The sequence below is a fragment of the Columba livia genome, chromosome 26 (genome assembly GCF_036013475.1).
Source record: "Columba livia isolate bColLiv1 breed racing homer chromosome 26, bColLiv1.pat.W.v2, whole genome shotgun sequence".
Lineage (NCBI taxonomy): Eukaryota > Metazoa > Chordata > Aves > Columbiformes > Columbidae > Columba > Columba livia.
The window spans coordinates 5,336,656-5,360,441 of record NC_088627.1 but is presented as its reverse complement, the minus strand read 5'-3'; the positions used below and the strand labels follow the sequence as shown (position 1 = coordinate 5,360,441).

The 23,786-nt window shown below is 52.9% G+C and overlaps 1 protein-coding gene across 2 annotated transcripts in view; it reads left to right on the top strand.

Annotated features, from left to right (window-relative positions):
* Window positions 1-6,382: 6,382 nt before the first annotated feature.
* Window positions 6,383-23,786, top strand: part of WASF2 (WASP family member 2) — a 32,306-nt gene continuing 14,902 nt past the window's right edge. Inside the window, exons 1-2 of one of the 2 annotated variants that reach the window (XM_065041937.1) lie at window positions 6,383-6,530; window positions 23,181-23,334. In XM_065041937.1, coding sequence (XP_064898009.1) covers window positions 23,205-23,334 — 130 coding nt within the window. In that variant the 5' untranslated portion in view covers window positions 6,383-6,530; window positions 23,181-23,204. Of the gene's footprint in view, window positions 6,531-22,681; window positions 22,828-23,180; window positions 23,335-23,786 lie in introns of those variants that run through there. The other variant, XM_065041938.1, reaches the window with a different exon arrangement.

Here is a 23,786-nt window from a genome sequence, read left to right as displayed (position 1 = left end):
TGCCCACCCCGTGGTGAAAGGGCACACTGGGGTCCCTGTGAAGGGAGGGGGATTTGGCAGCCGGACGCCTGGGTTCCTTCCTGGCACCCCGTGATGGAGTGGGGGGTGCGGGATCTGTGCCAGCACCCTGGGGACCCTGGCTGCTCCTAAACCAAAGCGTAGGGCACAGCTGGGGGGTGTCAGGGGGCACTCCGGCCCCACCTGGGGTGGAGGCACCCGGGGGATTCCCATGGGGACCAGAAGGGCGGGAGGGGAGGGCACCCATGGGGCTCAGTCTCCAGGGACTTCACCATGTCCCTGAGCAGGAGCCTGGGGGGGAAGTGTCCCCAGGTGGGGTCCCAAACATGTCCCCTTTGGGGAAGGGGCAACTGGGGGCTCTGTGGGGTCTTGGTGGCCGTGCCCCATGGGAAGGAGTGATGCTGAGATCCCCCCAGGCTGGCAGTGGGGCTGGAGGGGGCTCTGGGGGTGCTGGGGAGGGCAGGGGGGCCAAGTGGCAGCATGTGGGGTTTTGGTGGGCAGAGCGTGAGCCGAAGCATCGGTTGTCGCGGGGCCCTGGCGGTGCGAGTTATCAGCGGCGGCAGAAGCACCGGTGCTTCCCGGCCGGGTGTGCGCCGGCTCCTCGGGGACGGATTAAGGGGATTATGTTATTATTTGTTATCACTGAGGGGGAAGAAAAAAAGGAAGAAACCTCCTTTGCTAGGGAACTCTGCTGAATTGGAGCAGAGATTCACCCCCCGTCTGGGCTGGACTGGGACTGGGAAAGGGACAGGGACTGAGATGGGGACTGGGACTGGGACTGGGACAGGGACAGGGACTGGAACTGGGACTGAGACAGGGACTGGGGCTGGGAAAGGGACAGGGACTGGGACTGAGACTGGGACTGAGACAGGGACTGGGGCTGGGGCTGGGATTGGGACTGGGACTGAGACAGGGACTGGGACTGGGATTGGTACTGGGACTGGGACTGGGATTGGGACTGGGACAAGGACTGGGACTGGGAAAGGGACAGGGACAGGGACTGGAACTGGAACTGGGACTGAGACAGGGACTGGGATTGGGACTGAGACAGGGACTGGGGCTGGGACGGGGAAAGGGACAGGGACAGGGACTGGGACTGGGACTGAGACAGGGACTGGGGCTGGGGCTGGGATTGGGACTGGGACTGGGACTGGGACTGGGACTGGGGCTGGGATTGGTACTGGGACTGGGATTGGGACTGGGATGGCTCCTGCAGGCACTGGGGCTGCCCCTGCCCGGAATGGGGGTCTGGGGGGGCTGCCAGGGGAGCACAGTGGGGTGACACAAGGCCACCGGGTCCCTGGGGAGCCACCTCGCCTGCAAGCCACATGTGGGACACAGTTTTGGAGGTTTTTGCTCTGCCCGGAGCAGAGGAAATGGCAGCTCTTCTTCAGTCCCCTGGGACGGTGGGGACCGTCGCCCCCGTGGGGACATGGTGACACCCCAGCTCTGGGGGGACTGTCCCTGTGGTTTGGTGTGGGGAGTGACGCTGTGCCCCAGGGGTGCTGAGAGCCACCTCGAGTGCAGCTGGCAAGGGTGAGCTCGTGACCGTGGTTTTCCATCTCCCCTGGCCATGGTGGGGGGGGTCTTGGAGGTTTGCAGGGGCAGGAGCTCAGGCTGACAGCGCAGACAGGGGTTTTGTGCCTCCCCTGGCACCAGGATGAGGGTGAGTGCCCTTGGTGACACTCCAGCATCCCCAGAGGATGGGGACAATCTTGGCTGTTGTCCCCCCCTCTTTCACCCTCCCAGGTAACCAGCTCCCAGCCCTGGGCCGCAGGGTGACAAATGGAGCTGCTGGGGGAGCTGAGCCTGATGCGGCCTTCCTCGCCTCGTCTGCCGCCTTCACCCTCCTCCTGCAGTTGCTGTGGGAGCGATGGTGCGGCCAGCGCAGCCCCATTGCGGGGTCACCCTGGCTGGGGCTGCTGGGGGACATGGGGGGCTCGATGGGGTGATGTGCCATGGGGTGACGTGCCGTGGGGGGCACGTGAGGACATAGGGGAGACCCTTCAAGTCAGTGAGGGCTCTGCCAGCCCCATGCCTGCCCCAGGCAGGAGGATGAGGAGGGGCCGGCTGAGACAGGGACCCTTGAACAGTAAAGTTTAGGGTTCCCCACCTGGGGTGGGCTCCATCCCATCCCATCCCATCCCATCCCATCCCATCCCATCCCATCCCATCCCATCCCATGCCATCCCATCCCAACCCATTCCCTCGTGTGCCCCCAGGGATGTGCTGTAGCCAGCTGGTACCCATGGGCACCGCATGTCCCGTGCTGCTCCCTGCCCGTCCCCAGCCCCACGGGCTGTGGGTGTCCCCATGGGGGTGGCCTGGAGACACAGATAATCAGGACATCAGGCTATTTCTTTTTCTGCTCCCCTAAGCCCCCGGCTCTGCCTGCTGGGCCAGGACTCCCCCAGGACAGCCTCACTCATTACACTGCAGCTTACAAGCACACATCTTGAATTTTTCTTTCCAAACCCCCAGTTTCCAGCAAGTGGAGGCCGAGCCGGGTTCAAACGGAGGCTGCAGGCATGGGGCAGCCCCTCTCCAGTCTTGCCTTCTCTGTAGCGGGGCTGAAGCCACCACCAGCGCCACAGAGAGCCCATCATTAGAGCTGCTTCCGCACACCCTTTCCGCTGATGGACCGCGTTATTTTCTTTAGTCTTTTATTTACACTTTATTGCTCTTGTTTTTGCACCGGCAAGCGCTGCTGGAGTGCAGAGAAATCCTTCAGATCTCGGCTGGCAGCAGAGCTCTGCCTAATCATAGTCATTATCTGGAAGCAGGTAATGGGCATCTTTCCCATGTTAATTTGAAAACAGAATCGGCAAGAGCAGGACACCGGGGATGGAGCGTGCTCCCAGCAGCTGCTGCTGCCTTCTCATGATTTTTGGGTGCCGGCGGCTTTGGTGGGTGCTGGTAACTGGGCAGGGGTGGGTTTGGGATGGGGGGAACACACAACGGCTTGTGCCGAGCCTCGTGACTCAATAAATCAGCCGGGAAGGGGCTGCTGGCTGGCATCCCGCGCGGCAGAGCCTGTCCTTGCTGCCGCAGCAATAAAATCCCCCGGCCTTGTTTTTTTTTGGTGGCGAGGAGGATGGCGGCTCTTCCTCCTCCCCGCATGCCGTCAGAACTTGCCCCCGGCTCGGCCCAGCGTGGCTGGGTCCTTCGTTAACAAGGACTCGTCCCTTTTATCCCCATGGGCGGGAGGGGACGGGGATGGAGGTGAGAGGCGAGGATTTCTCCCGGGGCCGGGAGGGGAAGGCTGGGTGGCGTTGGAGTTTCGTTTGCTGAGATACCATTAACGAGTGAGCAAAGGTTGCGGAGTCTCCATGGAGACAAGACAGCAAGCGAGACGGAGCGGGTGTGCGGCGGAGGTTAGAGCTGATTAGTAAATGTCAGCGGCGCAGCAACTGCCCGACGCCACGCTGGCGCGGGGACCCGGCGGGCAGTGGTGCCATGGGCACCCCACGCGCCCCCCTGCACCGAGCATCCCGCCCATCCCGTGCGTCCCGCTGCATCCCGTGCATCCCACCCACCCTGGGTACCACACCTGCCCCAGGCATCCATGTGTCCTGCATACCCCATTCATTCCATGTGCCCTGTTGCAAATTGTGTCAGGGAAGGTTGAGGTTGGATTTAGGAACAATTTCTTCCCCAAAGGGCTGTGGGGCATTGGAACAGGCTGCCCAGGGCAGTGCTGGAGTCACCATCCCTGGAGGGCTGGACAGACGGACATGAGGTTCTCAGGACATGGGGCAGGGACAGGGGTGGGTTATGGTTGGACTCGATGATCTTGAGGGGCTTTTCCAACCAAAATGATTCCACAATTTTACAATTCTCTCTCACATGCCCAACGCACCCCTGGGCACCCCATGCACCCTGGGTATCCAACATGTCCTACATATCCTTGGGGCACATTCAGATGCCCCATTCACCCTGTGCATCCCATGCACCCCAGCTTGTGGTTGCAGCTCAAATTGATGCCCAGGTGTTGTGGTCCATGGGAATCAGGGCCACCATCCCTGGGCAAGGACATGGCCTCATGCGAGGCTGGGGTGGCACATGGGCTCTGATAAGCTGCCATCTCCTCCCTCTCATGGAGGACGTTCCCTCTCCCCATCCCTGGATCATGAAAAGATGAGGCTGCACCTGCTGGGTGCCACCTCATTTTCGGCAGAAGTGAAGCCCGGGCTGAGGGAAACGGGGTTGGAATGAAGCCAGAATGGGCGGCAACTTGTGCCAGGGCCTGTCGGGGGCTATCAGGGGCTTGGATGGGGTTATCAGGGCTTGGATGGGGTTATCGGGGCTTGGACGTGGCTGGAGCCCACCTGGGAGGGGGGCAGGATGCAGGAGCAGCCCAGCTGCCCTTCCCCACCCCCAGGACCATCATTTACCTCCAGCAAAACAGCTAGAAGCACCTGGCAGGCGAGAGCATCCCTCTCACAGAGAAACAAGTGTCAGGGGTACTGCGGGGCTGGGAGGGGCGGCTGGATCCTGCAATTTAGCAGGTATTATTCGGCAGCTATAAACAGAGTCTCTCACACAGCCGGGGAGAGATAAAGGTTGCAGTGCAGATCCAGATTAGGTGGTTCCCTTGAGGCTGTGACACCTTGAGATAGAAGCAGAGCTTCTTCAAGGGAACGGTGAGCTGGCAGCCTGGAAAACCTGGAGCATAACAGCAGTACCTCAGCCCTTGTCTTGCACCCACGGGGGTGAAAAGGGGGCGCTGGGGCAGGATGGGGGGCAGCGGGTGCTGGGGGCAGCGGGAGGTACTGAGCATCACACCCAAGGTGGCTGTACACGGAGGGAAACGATGCAAAATGGGCAAGAAATGGCTGTTTGCAACATGCACAAAAAAGATGTGTAGATGAGGTTCTTGGGGATGTGGGTTAGTGCCAGGGTTGGGTTAACACTTGGACTCGATCTCGAGGGTATTTTCCAGCCAAAATGATTGAGTTGCAGGCACAATGTGCAGGTGGGCAGAGCACACACCAAAGCGACACCCGTGGTGCTCCTGGTGATGCCCGTGGCTGGTTTGCCCTCCCCAGCAGCACCGACAGGGATCTTCTCGGGACTGTCGGTGACTGACCCACCGCGGTTGGGTGTGAAGCACGAGCACGGCAGAGATGGACGCTGCACCCCACACCTGTCCTCCTGCCCGCCCCTCCCGCGACACCAACGGCCCCGGCGCCTCGTGCTGAGCGCCAGGCAGGGAGGGAAGGGTCAACATCAGGTGCGCAGGCGGGAACACGGCGTGATGGTAATTTCTGATCCAGCCTCTGCTCTCACGGTTTCTGGGGGGGCCGTCAGCATCGCCCCGGTTCCCCAAGTCCCCAAGTTCTTGTGGGACTTGGATGCACAATGGTGTTCCCCCAGCGGGATCCATCCTGTGAGCCCCCCGTACACGTGCTCCCAGCCCCATTCGTTAAACGAGGCTTGTTTATGTCCTGGCTCCGCTCCCCACATCGTCAGGCCCTGGGGAGAAACCCCAAATCAGCATCACCCCACTGCTCCCAGCGGCCAACACCCCACCGCAAGGGGGGGATGGCTGACCCCATTGTCCCCCAGTTCTGGGGACCCTCATGCTGGGGACCCCCCACCCTGGTTTGGGGGCTGGAGGTGGATGGGGACCCTCAGGGTTTGCGGCAGGACAGGCTCTGGTGCCACTCACCAGCCCAGCGCTGTCCCTGTTACCTGCACCCCCCTGCCCGCCCCTTACCTCTCCCCAAAGCCCCCCCATGCCAACGCTCCTTTCTCCTCCTGTCCCCCCCAGTCCCGTCCCCTACACTTGTCTTGTCTTGTCTTGTCTTGTCCTGTCCTGTCCTGTCCTGTCCCTTGTCCCGTCCCTCGTCCTCTCCCCGCGCCCCACACTCGCCGCTCGGACCCCAGAACTCTGCCCCCCGCCCCTCCCACTCCGTCCCCCCGCCCCGCCCTGGAGTGACACCCCCGCTCCCCCAGGTGGAACTTTCCTCGTTGGGCGTGAGACCATAGAGGCGAAAGGTAACACCAAAGAGGAGCTCTCCAAAGGGGGTTGCGGAAGGGGCAGAGACTCTTTTCCTCTAAAGCCACCTGGAATAATATCTATCTCTGGCCCTCACAGACTCAGACACACATCTTTAAAATGTCGTGGCTTTGTGTGGTTTTGCGGTTCTCCCCTCTGCCCTTAGAATCTGTCGCAAAATCTGTCTGTGCTCCCCCCATCTACCTCCTCTAAAGGTAGGTTCCGCCCTGTTTACTGTCATTGCGCGGCTGGCTTGGGTGGGGTTCTTCTGCTACTCTAGTTTCGTACGCAAGTGGCGTAGGACGGCTTTGATAGACATCCGAGAGAAGCCAATAGCATGGCAGTATCATTGGCCGGCGAGCCAATGGCGCAGCGGACCGGCGGCCGGGAGGAGGCGGGGCGAGGCCCAGTCAGGGCAGGGAGGGGGAATTGTGGAATGGCGGACGGCCGGGCTGGCCCGCCCTGGTGGTAGCGAGCCGAGGGGGCCCGGAGGGCAGAGCCGTGGAGAGGGGTGAGTACGAGAGGGGCGAGCGGCGACTCCTCGGGCCTCCCAGGCCGCCTTTTGCCGGGGGAGAGAGGCAGAGGCGGTGGGGTGGGCCGCTAGGCCCTTGCTAAATAGTGAGCTATGGGGCTGGGCTGGGCACTGTTTCCTGCCATAAAGTGAGTCGCCGGTTGTGTGGGCCCCCGCGCCCCCGGGCTGGGGGTGTTGGGGGGCAGCCCGGCCCGGCCTGGGCTCGGGGAGGGGAAAATGGTTTCATCCCTGGGCTGACACTTGCCCAGCCCCTCCCAGGGGCCAGGGCTCGGTGCAGAGCTGTGCCCGGGGCCGAGGCTGGGCCGGCCGGAGGGGCTGGGGGGCAGGGACAGGGACAGGGCCCGGGTTGGGTTAAGGAAATGCTGCTCTGCTGGACTTTGCCGAGGCCTCGCCGGTGTCTGCTGTCCTGGGGCCATCGCAGGGCTCTGCCTTAGTGGGGAATGGCTTGGGGAGAAAGGGGGGTGCTGCAGGGTCCCCTGTGTGCTGGAGAAGGGGGACCCTCCATTCCCAGGCTGTTTCGGCCTTTTGCTGGCTGGGTTTGAGATCAGTGCTTGTGCAAATGTCTGTGTGTCCGTGTACAAAGTCTGTCTGTCTGGGTGTGAGCTGGCTGCCCTCGTTCGGTGCAGGTTCTGCTGATTGCGCTCACACAGGGTTGCTGTGGAAGCAACTTCTCCCTCCTGGCTGGCTCCCTGCCCCACAACCGGGTGCACCCTGTGTCTGGGTACACTGTAAGGACGTGTGTAAGCCCCTGGACTATTAACTATGGGCACACAAAACCTAAAACCATTTAGGGTGAGACCATGATGGGGGCTGTAGCATGCTTTGGGAAATGTTCCCCCCAATATTCAATCCATAGGTGCTCTCTGAAAGGAAGTTTAACAGGATATGGTTGGGTAGTTTGGTCAAACGTGCTGACCTGCCAGTGACCTCAGACCATTTTTCTTCCAGAGAGGAAATAAATTGTTAGGGAATATCCTCAGGCTGTACCTCACCAGCATTTAGGGGTTACTCCTTTGGGATACAAAGTAAGGTAAGAGATTGTAGTTCTTCCTTGTTAGCTATTATTTGACCTCAAGGACCTTCCCCTGGTAGGATTTTTGGGTTTTCCTGCCAAAAGTTTCCCATTTGGCTTTATTTTTTTTACTTTCATTAGTAGCAGCAGCAGAATTGGGCACCTCAGTGCAGATCAGACCACTGGTGGGACTGCATGATGTGTTCATGCCAGGAGTAGACCTGCCTGATATGACACCCCAAAACACTGAGAGTGTAAGTTTTTCAGCACTGCAGATGTTGGACATGAAATTATATGAGTAACAGTAAAAAAAACCCTTTTATTAAGTACACTGGCTGCAGACAGGGGGGTATTTGGTGAAGCCCTCTGTAACCTTCACACTTTGCATGTCCTTTCCGAAGACTCACGAGATGGAAAACTTGAAAGCAGAAGATGTGAGAAGGCAGCAGGGCAGCTGTGCTTCCCTGGGACAGAGCTGATGCAAAACCGGTACTTTATGGGAAGTGCTAAGGTCCATATGCTTGGTCACATGAGGAAGGGGAATAGTTATGTTTTCCACCCATTTTAGACATCTGCAGAATGAGTTGCTGCTGAATGCTGCAGGAATTTAAAACGCCGCGTTGCGATGCTTTTCGTTCTGATTTGCCCCTTGTTGACCTTGAGTGGGTTTTTGTCACAGAAACTGATAGAGTTTAACCCACAACTCAGTTAAAGCCAAACTCACATGGACCCACTGAAAACACAGTGTGGTGTTAGAGTGACTTTGAAAATCCGCTCGCATTCGCAGCCAAGGACAAATTCAGCCAGGAAGTGGGGTGGAGCAGGCTGGGCACTCCACTTCTGGGTTTTTAAACGTTTTTTTAGGATTGTGCTTGAAAACATGAAGTTTGGGTGTGAGAACTTTAAAGACCCACCTAATGCTGACCCTTGGTCAAGCTACAGTTGTCAGTATTGCCCCTGGGTGGGTTGGTGATGGTGGGGATCAAACCCAGGAGTTTTACCTTTCACAGCACCGATTTCTGCTGGGCACAAACCCTTGTTCTCTTTGTGGGGAGGAGCAGGTTTACCAGCTCCCTGTGTAGCCCAGTTACAGCAGGGCAAAGCCCTTCTCTACTTGATAATTTGTCAGAGGATGAACTTTCTGGGGTGAACTGAGTGCAAACTCTTCCCTAAACTGCACATCTTCACCGCTTTTAAAAAGAAATGCGATATTTTTTTATCTGCTAACAAAATCAAAAAGTAAATGCCCCAAATTCTGGTGTTTCATGCCTGTCAGGCTCCTTCCTCTTCACAGCTGTGAAGATGAAGCCTTTCCAAGCTGTCTGCTCCCCATCAGGTTTTTCCAAGCGCTGCACGGTACTGTTAGCGAGACCCTCGCTGGATTTCCCTGTCCCCAGCCCCACACAAGCCGCCTGCTCTGGGACCGTTTCCCACTTCAGCTTCTGTCCAGTCTACATTCCTAACAAATTTCCAAGCTCTGGTTTTACAAAACCATGCTGGGGGCAGGGCAGGAGGATTTGAAAGGGAAATACGGTGTGTTTTTGGCTACTGTATTTTGTGCAAGTGGAGTGAGCGGCTTCCCGAAGAAGCAGCTGGAACTGCAGCCCTCGTGTCTTTAGAGATCAAGCTGCTGGGGTTTGAAGGAACGAGTTAACAGTCAAATTCTTTTAAGCAGAGTATAAAGCTGCTTTCCCTCTGAATAACGTGACACACCAAACAGAAATGGTGTATTTTTAAGTTGCAGCTCAGAAGGTATTTGCGAGCAGTGATTCATTAAGAAGAATACAACCTTTATGATAACTACCAACCCAGTTTCTCAGCATGCTTTGAATATATCTCATTCTTCAGGGCTGGTCTAGGAAAAGTTGATTTCATTCATGAAGCTTAGATAATGGCACAGTGTGGGTGGAGGGGTTAAAGCTTCAGCGATTGCCTCATGTGCCTATAGTTCCAGCAGCAAATCCTTCTCCTGTTGTATTTGTTTTGATTTTAATTTTATTTTTTGTGGTGATAGATAAATGAAGGAGGTTCTTAGGATTAATATTTCCACAAAGTCAGGTTATTTCTGTAATAATGAAGATTTCAACAAGTGTAAGACTCAGCCTGAATCCTTTTAGATAGTTTGTGGGCTTTCTTGAACTCTAGTGTTTAATAACTTTATAAGTTGAGAAATGACCTATTAGAGAGCAGCGTAGGGGAAAGGGACCTGGGGGTCCTGGGGACAGCAGGGTGACCATGAGCCAGCACTGGGCCCTTGTGGCCAGGAAGCCAATGGTACCTGGGGTGGGTTAGAAGGGGGTGGTCAGTAGGTCAGAGAGGTTCTCCTGCCCCTCTGCTCTGCCCTGGGGAGACCACACCTGGAATATTGTGTCCAGCTGTGGCCCCTCAGTTCCAGCAGGACAGGGAACTGCTGGAGAGAGTCCAGCGCAGCCACCAAGATGCTGAAGGGAGTGGAGCATCTCCCGTGTGAGGAAAGGCTGAGGGAGCTGGGGCTCTGGAGCTGGACAAGAGGAGACTGAGGGGGGACTCATTCCTGGGGATCAATATGGAAAGGGGGAGTGTCAGGAGGATGGAGCCAGGCTCTTCTGGTGACAACCAGGGACAGGACAAGGGGCAATGGGTGCAAACTGGAACACAGGAGGTTCCACTTAAATTTGAGAAGGAACTTGTTGGGGGTGAGGGTGGCAGAGCCTGGCCCAGGCTGCCCAGGGGGGTTGTGGAGTCTCCTTCTGTGCAGACATTCCAACCCGCCTGGACACCTTCCTGTGTAACCTCATCTGGGTGTTCCTGCTCCACGGGGGGATTGCACTGGATGAGCTTGCCAGGGCCCTTCAACCCCTGACATTCTGGGATTCTGTGATTCTGTGAACTTTAAAGCTGCCGGTTTTGTTTTGCCTTTGCTATTTATAATGATAATATTTAGCCCTTGGTCATTCTGCAAAATACGTGTCTGTCACAAACCAGGGAAAGGATTAAATAGCAATTGTGTTACGGATAAAACCCCCAGCACCCAGCAAAACCACGCGCTGCCAAAGGGTTAAAATAGCTAGAACAGATGGCTCAGCGCTGGCCTTGCTCCTTTTTCTAGACTGTAAAAGAATGCTGCGCAAAATGCACAGGGGGCAAACCAAAAGTGACACTTTCACATCTAGGAAAGTAAAACGTGCCTATTTTGCCTATTTTCATAGGGCGCGTTACTGCTTTCGGCAGCGCTCTTCTGGTGGGAGCTGGAGCCAGGAATTGTGTATTTGCACTGGATATTTATTCTCACTGTGCAAGGATAAATATTTGTGAGATCGGGTCTTTAAGTTAAGGCAGATTAACATTTATTTAAATATTTGGGGTATTTATAAACACTGGGTTTAAAAAAAGGCATGTGGAAATGGCTTCTGGGTAATAAGCAAATGATTGCTCAGAACAGAACCACCCTGGTGACATTCACTTCCTTTGTATTTTTGCAACTCCGTGTCATAAAAAGCCCGTGTGTTTTTCTTTTTGAGGAGGGGAGGCTGCTGGTGCCACTGCCCAACAGGAGCTTCTACAGAAGGTTTTCCCATTCAGGCCTAATTCTGATTGATGTAAGATTTATTTTTCCACCTGAAGGTCCGCAGGCTGGTTTTTCCCCTGCCTGGCAGGCGGCAGAAGGTCCATCCCCTCCCAGAAGAACCGAAACACCAACTTCCACGTTATTTTTCTGTTGAGCAAGCAGCGCGGAGCGTTAATCGCGTTCTCCATCCCCAGCTCGCCTTCACCGCCCTAATGGGCCTGGGAAATAGTTCCTCAAGATCCTCCCCTAATTCTTGAAATCGCAGTAAAGCTTTTGGGTATTATGTTGCTGCTGGAGAAGCGGCAGAGCACGGACACATCTCAACTATCTGCCAGGGGCTTTGATGGAGAAAATGTGAAGGATGAGGAATCTCGCTTGGTCTCCCAGAAATGGGGTCAGCGCTGACCTGCTCTGTTCCTTTGGCACCTTCTGTGTCAGCTCCTCTCGCAGAGCAGCGTCCCAGAGCTGTTTTGGGGAGAATTGGTGTTTTAAAGGGTGCTGTGGTACCAAGAGGGGAGGATGGGAGATGCCCAAAAAGCAGCAGTTGTTTTGAGGGCTTAAATTTCTGTGGTGCTGAGCTGCTCAGAGGTCACCAGTGACCTTTTGTCTTGGAGGTTTTGATTCTCCTGTTGACAGTGAGTATGGTTGTCCACCCCATTCTCAATATGCAGCTGTCCACTGAGAAGAATCTGCTCTTACCGCTGCCGTAAATCAAACCTGAAGCGGGAGTTTATTATTTGGGTTTCCGCTAAAAGCGTTCGATAAGAATGGAGAGCTTCTCGTGTTGTGCGATGCAGCCAGATAACCTTCTTCTTGGAAGGTGCTTGTTTCATATGAATGGCGATACGTTTAGTTGAGTGACTCCTTTATGTAAGATTTGAGATTAAAATCTCTTAATTGTAGAGCAAAGGGCATAAAAGGAAGCGTCTTTTCACCTGGTGTATGAGGAATGTGGGACTCGCTGCCCTGGGATTTGGTGGATTCTGACTGTTTAGATGAGTTCAGAAGCTGAAGAGACCTGTTTATGGCAGTGAAACCCATGAAGGACAATGAAATGATGGTGGTTGTTCCTGCATGGTCTTCAGGTGGGATGTGGAAAAGGACAGCAGGGGGAATTTGCGCTGCGCTTGCCTTGCTCTCATGCTCTTTATGCACGGAGGATGCTGGTTTATCTGGAGGCTGGATGACCTGGCTTGGCTATTCTTAAATCCTGTGGTTTAGGGTTTCTTGTCTTATTTGTTCGCCGACGTTTCCCATGATGTTCCAGAGCAACCTGCCTCTTCCCAGCCTCCATTTCTCCCCGCTCATAAAACTGGGCTAATGACTCTGACCTTTTGTTTGTAAAGCAAAAGGAAAAGGATCAACAAAATACTGGAGCTTATTTACTATCATTACCGAAATGATGAGCAATGCCACTTTGCGGTACTTCAAAGAGGCTTCGCTTATAAGATGCTGGAAATCCCTGGAGAGAGAAGATGTTTCAGATGGAAAAGGGGGGTGGAATATTCCTCCAATGGAGGGAATATCTCCAGCATCTCCCCTCCCAGCTGGGCTATTTGAAATAGCCGCTGACAGTCTTGGCCTCTTCTCTGTAATAGCCGAATGGGCTGGTGTCGCTGATCGCATAGGAGGGAGCTCTGCATAAATTGTTCCCATGCTGTGGAGTTTTGCGAAGTACTTTGTTGACCTATTGTATTACTGCTAATAAGATTGAATGTGGTTTTAATTTCTCATTTCCTCTTTCGCTGGATGCCCTTTTCCTACTTCTTAGAGTCTTATTTCAAGTCTCTGTATAGCTAAAGTCTTTTTTTGCCTTCCTGTTGCTCAAAGAATGAATGATGCTTTGCTTTCAGGCAGCTCCGCGCTGGAGGGCTTTAAGTGGCATTCAGAGGAGACTATCAGCCACAATATCTGATGTATTGGTGTAGCTGCGGTTCATGCATGGAGTGCAAAAAATGGGATTTAATTGGGAGGGAGGGGGAATAGCGGCCTTGGCTGAATGGATGGGTGAAAGTTCCCCGACCACCCCTTAGCCCAGCAAATAGTTGGTTGAGTGCTCGCCAGAGCGGAAGCGAGTTCCCTTTCAGGCACCCTGCTTTTGTGCACCGTCAGAAAAAACACACACGCTCTTATGGTTTTGGCCTTGCAGCTGCAAAAAGGGGAGAGAAAAAAAAGGCAAGAGAGAAGCGTGCACACACCCAGATCCTGTTCTTTCAATCCCGACAGCTGCCGAGCCCATGCTTTGCTGGAGGAAAGCGAACAGCTATAAACACAGCTTGTGCGAAACCTTTACCTTCTGTCTAGGGCAGCGTGAAATAACTGGCTGCGTCCCTTTTGGAGGCTAAATTAAAAACGCCTGTAATTAACTTATACAAAATAGCCTTTTGGTTGCTATTGAGAATTCAATATTGTATCAAGGAGGTTACGTCTAGGGTCTGGCTTCACATGAGAGGTTTCCATAAAGCAGCTTATTATAGACCTTGTGGTGAGCTTTGATAGAAAGACTCGCATCTTTAGCATCCCTAATATAGTCTGATCTCTCTTCTCCCAAAAAGATGGGTTCAATAAAGTGATGGTTTCAAGCGCTCTGCAATAGTCTTGGATGGTGCAAAGCCTGGAGTTTGCACTGTGGATTACATAAGGTGAGATCACCGCTGGGCTCGGAACAGGCAAACTGGAAACAACTACAGCTTAAAAAGACTATTTTTCTGACTGTCCCAAGGAGATTACGCAGGCATGTGTCACCACGTCCAAGCTGAAATCTGACCGGGGGGGCTGATTGAAACAGCAGGGCCTTGCCCAGGCCTGCCTGGAAGGGCGGTCGGTCCCGCTGGCTGCGCCGACGGAGAAAGTGAGTCCAAGGATTGTCACGCTCTTGAGCAAAACCAGAAGACTGCGACTCGCAGCTCCCTGCGCTCGGCCTGCGGATCCCCAACGGCAGCCGGGACTGTGCGCACTGAATCCAGATGGGGTGTTTCTGGGGGGTCTCCTCGCTGGGCAGCTCTGCGGGAGAGCGGGGTGACCCAGCCATGGGGCAGACCCCTTTTCACCAGCCCCGGTGCCTCTGCCCACCCATGGGCAGCACAGACTGTAGGTGTGGAGCAGAACCGCCTGGAAAACCCTGGAGACACGGGGGCTTCTGGTGCTGGTGGGCTCGGACCTGCCTGTTCTCCCCACTTCATGGTCGTACCGGTCTCACTTGACTCCTGAGATCCAAAAAGCATATTCAGGGCCTTAATGTGGCATCACACACACACACACACATATATATATTTTCTATTATTATTTTTCCCTCCACAATAGAAAACCCACGTGTTATTTTGACTTTATTAAGACGCTGTTCATAAACCATTTTAATTTAGATGCTCAAGGTTGTTCTTATGGTTTATTTTGTGACGGAAATCCCAGCAGATATAACACTTCTGCAGAATAGCAGGGAGTCAGTGTCTTTTTTTTCTCCTTGTGTCAAAGGTTAACTTAAAATATTAATGCTGCAAAGATTCATTTAAGATATTAAAACTGTTCAGGCAAGAATACATGTACATATTGTAATTACTTCCTTTTTCTTACAATTAAAGTAATTGGATTATATTTAATGAGCTATTTACATTTAATAATTAAGAAAAGACTTATCTTTCTAGTATTCCCCAAGTGCAGCAGAAGGGTGGGGGCACTCGGAGCTGTGATATAATTATCTAGGCGTGAGTAGAAACTGAAAGAGCAGTTGAGCTGTATAGAAAACACTTGGAACTGGTTTATTCTGACTCTTTCATTAATCAAAATAGTTTAGTGTATGTGTTAAAGGAGGGGAGGCTGAGCTTAGTTGCAAATGAAACAGAGTTTATCTGCTGAAAAGGAAGGTTAAAATACGTTCCGACTTCAGGAATAAGTCATTTAGAAGAGAAACCACACCCTCTCTTTCCGTTTTAATTGCCGAGCGCTGCCCTAGGATGAAAACGCGCTGCTGCACCATGACTTGTGCTTTGCACTGGGCGCCTTGTCGGTGCTCACGGGCACGAGCCTTTCGTCCGCTGGAGGAGGAAACGCCTTCTCCTTGTTAGCGGTGATTCCTCCTGGGAAGGAGATCTCAGCGCTGTTTTGTTTTAGCAGCCCTGCACCCTTGACAGAGTTTGGCCCCTGGTTCCGCGCAGGCGTCCCCACAGTGCCAGTGTGAGCTTGCAACCCGCGGTGCATCCTGGTGGAGATGTTGGGAATGATGCTGCTTGTGCTGCCACCTAAATTGGCATCTCTTCTCGTTGAGCCCTTCTGAAGTGAAGGGGCTGGAGCACAAGTGTGATGGAGACTGAGGGACCTGGGGGGTTCACCTGGAGAACAGGAGCTGAGGGGAGACCTTCTGATCTCTGAACTGCCTGAAAGGAGCTTGGAGCCAGGGGGGTCGGGCTCTGCTCCCCAGGAACAAGCGCCAGGAGCAGAGGAAACGGCCTCAAGTTGCGCCAGGGGAGGTTGAGGTTGGATTTAAGAACAATTTCTTCCCCAAAGGGCTGTGGGGCATTGGAACAGGCTGCCCAGGGCAGTGCTGGAGTCACCAGCCCTGGAGGGTTGGACAGATGGACATGAGGTTCTCAGGACAGGGGCAGTGCCAGCGTGGCTTATGGTTGGACTCGATGATCTTGAGGGTCTTTTCCAACCAAATTGATTCTAAGTGAATTCAGTGCTGTTACAGAGGCTTGGAAAATGGAATCTTGTGCTTTTATCCAGAGCTCATTTTATCTGGATCGGGATAGAAACAAATGGATGACTTTGTCAATGAAACCTTCTCAACCTTGACCTTTAAGGTCTGGCTTTTGGGGCAGAGTGCCAGTCCCAGTTCAGTAGACACCTCTCTCTCAGGTTACTGTCACTGCTCAGGGGACTTTTCTCCTGGGACAGGCCGAGACTGATTCCTTGAATAGTGTCATTGACTGTGGACAGTGGGGCTCGGAGCAGCTTGGAGACCTCCCGTACATGGACGGACACCTGTCCACCCCTCTTACGATATCTGAGAACCTATAGCAGGTTTTCTGTACCCGACTGTGCCAGAACTACCTGTTGATTGAAGCTCATGGTGCTCCTTGGTATTGTCACTGACCTTGTATCCTTGCCAAAATGATTCCCAGGGTTAACAGACAGCGTTCTGCTCCCTTTGCTGCTCCTGTTTCCTAGGAAGCAACAGAGCCAGAGCTATTGTAGCGCTGGAGGAGCCCTGCCTCTCCTGATGTATATCCTCACAGCAAAGACCTTGAAACCTCTCTGTTTCGGAGCTTGAGTTCCAGTTTAATCAATAGTTCTGTATTCTGAGCATCAAATCCCTGTGACGGCTCTCTTTAATTGAGCTAAACTGCCTTTCTCTTGTCGCATCTCTTGTAGAGTTTTATTTAAATGCGTTTGTTCTGCATGTATCCTAGTCAGGCATTGATAGGAACACCAGGTGACCCTCTGTGTTTAACTTGTTTTTCAGCTAAACGAAGGGAAACATTAATTAGGGCAGTGATGTGGTTTTTAGGAATTAAAGAAGAAGCCGAGGTCAAACTGCTGGCTGTTTGCACTGCAGCAGGAGGATCTGCATGTTCCCCATTGATGACACCCCCAGCCTTCCACCCCCAGCTCCATTTCACCCAGCGAGTCCTTCTCCGGGCTGCCATTCATTCCAGCAACATCATCCTCAGTGAGGCTGATAACAAAAGTTTAAAAGGAAGAGCCAAATTTTCAGGCACACCTGTGCAATCCTCTTGAGGGCAGCGAATGATGATGATAACGCACGAGCCAGACAAAAACAATGCAGAAAATGGCTTTCTGAGCCTCCTCTTGCATTTTTTAGAGCCAGCAGACTGGAGAGGGGGGTAAAAACAAAAGAGAGGGGGAAAATAAGAGAGTGTTTTTACTGTGGGAACGGAGCGGGCTGGGTGTCTGTTGGCTCAAGGGCTGCTCTGTACAATGCTCCGTTATGCGGCGAGATCAGGGCAGACGGTTCCTGGGGTCGGCGCGGCGCTGTGGAAATGTGCAGCCCCACACCAGCGCCAAAACGCCCTTTCGTAATGCCAACAGATCCTATCCGCAAAGTTCCCCGGTTGGGGATTGAAGTGGATTATTAACATACAAAGGGAAGGGGTTACGTGTGGAGTTTTTTTTGCCATGGTGCTGTGTTCTCCCAAAGGCGCTGTGGGTTTGGTAGATCCCGCTTCTTTGTGCGATGGTGGGTGAAAACACAGCCTGTGCTTTCTATCTTAGCGGCTGGTAAGAGATGGTGGGCAACGTTTTCCCCGACACCCCGGGGAGGGTTTTACCTTTTACACTCGTTCATCTCCCCCATGGATTTTGGGGAGACCAGAGTGCTGTGAGCAGCAGCAGCTGAGCTGCCCCTCGCTGCCGGCTCCTGCTCAGCTGCTGCCAGCCTGGGCTCTTAATGACAGATGAGCATGTGACGTGCGGTTTTGGGAATGAATACTTGTTACAGCTGGCGGGATGGAGGAGTTTGTGGCATCGCATGGCAGTTTGCTCTATAATTTCCCTCCCTATTGCTGGGATGCAGCACTGATTGCTGGGTCTCTCTCTGAGTGTGGAACTGGAGCATTGCTGATTGCTGCATCCCACTTCTCCCTGGCTGCATTGTGAGCTTGGATATAGCCCTGAGCACTCAGCAGAGCCTTCTGCTGAATTTTTCCTTCTTTTTTTTGCTCAGTTCTCTGTGTGTGTGTGGCTGCTGCTTCCCTTTCTGCGAGTCTTTTGGGGTTACATAAAAGCCGGTCTCTTTCTGGCCATTACAGCTACATGGGGGAGTAGTTACTGCTGAGAGAAGCTTGAAATTTGAAGCAGAGTTGTCACAGACATTAGAAAGAACAGTCAGTCTGCGTTGGCAAGCTACTGAGTTAAGTCTCATTTCATACTGATGGGAATTTCAGATCTGATTATCTCCTTCCTCCCTCATTCCCAAACCTGCTGGTGTGGCTAATCCCCCGATGGGTTCTCCTAAAGGCTGCTCTCCAAGGCGCTTCGCTAAAGGCTCCGTCTCCTTGACTATGCTCCTTATTTGTGTCCAGCAGAGGGTTTTGCCAGCCCTGCCGAGGGCAGGCTGATTGGTCACCCTGATGCATTTGAAAAATCAAGCTTTAATTTCCCTCCCCTTCCCCAAAAATACCCTCTGTCCTTCTTAGGTGCTTTGTACTACACCAGACACGGCGACAGATGATATCACCGCTGGGGTCCAGATTTATTTGCAGATGGTCCCTGATCTAAGAGGTTGTGTGTCACATTGAGCGGGGAATTACCCAGGTGACTCCCAGTAATGCTATGCTGGCTGGTCAAATACCAGTAAGACCAACCCTGCCAGATCGCCGCCGTTATTTACAGCCCTTTGTGTGCCTTGCACACACACGGCTCACCTTGTGGTCCTGCCTTCTCCTCCGCGCCACGGCGTTCGCTGTGCTGTACAAAACCCAAAAATAAAGAATAAAAGAAGAAGCTGGTTCTTCTCTTGCTGTGCAGTGCTGCTTTTCTGCTCTGCTCCAAACTGCTTGTTAAGGAGCATTTGCTCCGAGTTGCTGGTTTCAGTTGACAGAACTCGCGTTGGCAAGCAAATACTCAATCCTAAAATGCCCCCGTATTGCTTCTCAATACTTGTAATCAAAGTCCGTCTCCTTTATTATTTGTAACAATCGTCCGATTTTACTGCACCGGCCCTATTTTTAAAAATAGTCAATAAGATGCAGCTTTGTGCGAGGGGTTTATAGACTGCTAGTTCTTGCTTGAAACAAACCAACTGCCCTTGATTCTAACCCAGAACTGGCATTCCTAAGTGACCCGCTGCCACGGAGCTGGTGGGGAGCGCGGTCCATGACTTGCTGATAAGAAATCCCAGAGCGGCACAGTCGTCTGGAATCCACCCCGTGTTTGCTCCAGGTGCTGGGTCCGGAAAGGCAAAAATCACAGGTTGCAGTGGGCTGGTAGGAAGGGCAATGCCGAGCAAAAGAACCCAGTGAATCCTGGCAATGGGTGCCAGTTGTGCTGGGAGGTCGGCAGCAATGTCGGAGCGGTGAGCTCGGCTTTTGTCGTACTTAGCAAACTTTAGTGTGTGGCTGGCGCGGGGCCGTGGAGCCGGACGGGGCTCGGCGGCGTTTCGGGAGAGGGGAAATGCTGAGGAATGCTGGCAATGGGAGGTGGGGCAGCGGAGAAGAGCTGCGGGCGAAGCTGGGCTTCTCAGATGGTTTGGCTTTTAGTCATTGCCATCATAACAAGGCTTGGAACCGCCTTTGATTCAAGCCACGACTTGGAGACTTGGGAGGAAATGCGAGCAGGTAGGAAGGTTCTGATTCACGTGGGAGAGAAAAAATCGTTTGTTATCGTAACAAAAGCCTTTGCTTCTTGTTTTTAAGAAGGTGTGAAGTGCGGCGGTTGGGAAGACGAGTATTTTGAACGTCAGTTGATGCAGAAGCGTTTGTGCATTTGGCACGCGAGCAGCTTCGACGTCGGCCCATGTCCTTACGGCTCTTCCAACCAGAAAACATCACTTCTTCCCCACATAGTAGTGCTGTGTTTCAATTTGATGCCTTTTTTTCCACCATATTCGTTAGAAATCTGTTGCAGAGAGTTTTCTGTTTCTTAGAGGCAGTTTCCTATCACTTTTAATGTGCTTGATCCCCCATTACAGCGGGATCAGGGCAGGTCCTCTGTGCCCATGACTTGCCGTTCTTGCCGCTTCTTAAAATCAGCTCATGCACCCCAAACTCTAGTACTAAACCAAATCTAATCTTCAACATTAATAAGCGAGTGGAAACACTTATCTTTGCCTGAAAGACGGGGATTTTTGGCCTTGCAATTCATTTAACTTGTGTCTGAATGGTGAGATTTAGCTGTAATCCAAGGTGTGCGGTAGTTGCGTGACAGGGACTGATGCCTGGTGACCAGGCTGGGTGGTTGGGGTGGAAAACTGCTGTGCTGTGGTGCCCCAACCACTGAAACTAAAGTGATTCTGCATGGCCCTGACCAGTAGTGTGTGTCAACCGCCTTCCTGATGACTCTCCTAAAGAGGAGAACCTCCCGGAAAGGGTTTTTAGGGCTGTCCCTTCCTTGTTTCATTTACGGTGCCTGTCCCTGCCCTCTGCTGTCTCCAGCGTTTTGCTTCCTCCTCCTCCCTCCGCTCTTGTCCCTTCTCCGCACTTGATTTTCTGCCCCTCCTGACTGCTGCTTTCCAAATACGCCACTAATTTTCCAATCCACGCTATTAATCTTTGTCCCACCTACTCGTGAGGCATGAAGGTTTTACAGGAGCCCATTAGCTGTTATCTCCAGACCTACCTCCCAAAAACTGACGGGGAAAAATGAGATTTAACAGCAAAGTTCCTTCTTGCGGGGCCACGGCCTGTCCTTTTTGCTAACGCTGGCACCAGGCTCTGCTTGTAGGTCCCAGATTTCCTATCAACCCACCTCCACCCTACAAAAACATCTGGAACCTTGTCCTTCCGCTCTGAGGAGAGGAAATTTTTGCTTTTAAAATGCCTCTTATCCCAGAGGTTACTGGGTTGGTTGTGCACAGCCCATCCTGTCCTCCTGCCCCGCGCCTCTCCGGTGCTCCCTGGGTTTAATCTCTTTTAGCTTGAGTCCTGCTTGCTGGATCCTGTTGGTGTTGGGAGCAACAGCGGAGCCGTCCCGGTCGCCTTGGGAAGCAGCGAGGAGGAGGAGGAGGAGGAGGAGGAGGAGGAGGATGGCTGTCGTAGCCATCAGAAGCGTGAAACTCTGGATTCCACAGCGGCTGTGCTGGGAGATGGGGGGTGGCTGCCAGGATCAGCCAGGCTGCAAAGGGACAGCTTTTCTGAGCCCTTATCTCTGCCGTCTTGCACCGGCGCAAATTCATAATGAATGGGATGTACCATTGTTATTTTCCTTAAAAACAACTTTCACCACTACTCCTTGCTTTTAGTTCTAAAACATGCTTGGAAGACAAATGCTTTTGGGTGGTCTGTATATTGACAACATATTCTTTATTTATAGGTATTTGGGGCACCGCTCCATTTTCTCCCCCATACTTGCAGAAATGAGCGCTACCTGCGTTTATCTAACCTGCCACACATATAATCTTTTGGGTTGGTTTTGTCTTTATTTTTTTTACCACATCTCCTCCCCCCTCCAGGTAGATTTCTCCTCTTGCTGTGTTCCCTCTGTCCGTCCATTGCGCTGGCTCGTTCCCAGCGGGGTTTTGGTGACCGGGCTGTGCGCTCGGGCTCTGCACGTCCTGTGCTCCCTTGGCCAACACACGGGGGAAAAGAGCTGGATGCGGGCAGCCTGCAAACGCCGCCTTGTTACCGAGAGCGGCTCGAACTGCGGTCTGGGGGCAGCCGGGCAAAGTTTGCCTGGCATAAAGCGCTAAAGCTGACAAAAGATTGTAGGGCTTGGGCTGTAATCGATAAAACACAGGCTGTTTGGAAGCGAAGGTCAGAGTCCTTCCGTAGTTCACCCTGTTCTTTAAATATCCCGGACTGCTGCAGTGCTTGAACAACACGGCCTTCGGTCCTCGGAGAATCTCTGCTGTTATTTATTTGGATGCAGAACTCGCTGCTGTTTTCTGGAAGGTCTGTGGTTTTGGGGGCTCTTCCCTCGCACATGAAATCCCTCACGTAGAGGCGCTGCAGAATGGCACCCGCTATCGGCTTGTCCTGGAGATATCCGCGCGCCTGGCACGCCGCGGCTCTTCAGCTCCTCTGCCTTAATGGGTCACATTTAGCAATTCAAAAAATCTGGCTGGTGAGGTAATTAGGGAGGGATAATGCCCACTTCTTCCTCTTAACACCCTGATAGAAAAGCATCCAGGAAGGACTCCTGGACCTCGAAGATAAGCTGCCAGCTGCCACAGAGACTATCAAAGGGTGGCTCAAAGTCAAGAGCAAACAGCTGATTTTTTCTGGTTCTGGGTTTTGCCGGTGGTGACAGGAAGCCATGTTCCCCAAGCTGTTCGCTTCCTGCTTTATTTTTACACCCAGCCCCATCACATGGGAGCTGCCTCCTCTTGGGTTGTTCCTCAGCTGACCTAGAAAAGTGATTCTTTCCCCTTCTAAATTAATCAAGAACTTGGGCTGTATTTGCTTTCACTTAGGCTTAAAGATTTCAGGCGTGTATCGTGCTCCATGTTCCGAGCTCTGCTGGCCCAGGTTTCCTCTCTCTTGGAGGCGGATGAGCTGAGAGGGAACGGTTTGTTGCTTCAACGTTTCGGCCTGTTAGCAAAGGAGATTTTTGTTAGTTCAAGGCACTGACCCTCACATAAAAGCGGTTTCTGTCCAAATCATAACTTCCGGACACTTACACTTTCTTCTTTATTTTATTTTTGTAAAGAAAGAACTGGAAGTTTGTCCCGACCGGTGTACAATCAATCTCTCCTTTCTGAGCACACTCTAGTCCTGCATCCTGATTAAAGCTCCATCGCCGTTCGGCTTCTGGAGCAGGAGAACAATGGTGCAGTGTAAACCGGGGCCGGGGATTTCCCAGGGGAAGGGGGTGCAGCCTGCAGGACAGGGAACACTCACCAGAAAGTTTCCTGGTCAGCTGCAAACGCTTCCTGTTGTTTGAGGAGAGCCCTGTCTGTGCTGCTCCAGGAGAAACTCACCGCGCATGCTTCAGTTTGCTGCAAAAGAGCCTTTCTTTTCTATTTTTTTAACCTCTCCATTCTTCCTCCTCTCGGTTTAAGCAAACCTATTGATTGCAAGTTTTAAAATGGTTCTGCAGAAGAGGTTGTAAGTCGCCGTGCGGGAGGAAGGAGTGCGCTCGGGGGCCGTGGATGGGTAGGAAGGGAACAAGGGCTGCGGCGGTGCCAGCAGCACCTTGCGTGGGGGCGAAGCCGTGGGGTTTTCCATCTCTGCCTCCGTACCTGAGCCGGAGGGGCTTTGCTGTCACCGCAAGTCACAGAACAGCGGGACCTTTATTTTTGATGAACCGGTTTTATAAGGGTGGGGAGCGGGGGAAAGAAGCCTTATAAATAAAGCCATTTGAGAGCAGGAAAAACGAACACCGTGGCTCTGGTGTGCCTGGAATTTGCGGTTGAGTAATCCTTTCCTGTTTCTTTTTTGGGTTGTTTTTCATCTTTCAGAACAGTGCCTGAAGCAGGTCCACCATGCCGTTAGTAACGAGGAACATTGAGCCAAGGCACCTGTGCCGTCAGACGTTGCCTAGCGTTCGGAGCGAGCTGGAATGCATGACCAACATCACCCTGGCAAATGTCATTCGACAGCTGGGCAGCCTGAGTGAGTACCATGGCGAGCCTGCGCGTTGCCCTCAGGAGTCGCTCCTGCTCTTTATTTAGCTCCCTTTCTACTCTCGTGTTCCTATTTCTCCCCCATCTGCCTTCCCTGGGTAATGCTAAAATGTTTTCCTAAAGAAATCTGATGCTAATTTCATATCCCTGGTCCCACTGCCTTCCCATCGGAGAGAAAACGGGGAGGAGGGGGGTGTATGTGTGTGTGCGAGAGGCTGCGGCGAAACTGCAGATGGGAGGATGGAGCACAACTCTGGCTTGTAAAATGGGAGCCAGGATCTTGTGTCAGAGAACATGCCTGTCGTTGCACACGCTACTAAATGGAGCTCCACTCCGTTGAATCTACACTGTGTCAGTAGCCTTATTTTTAATGAAAGATAATTAAAGCACGCACGCAGAAGCCGCCTGTTTGTCCCTGCTGTTTGTTGCGTTGTGAAACCC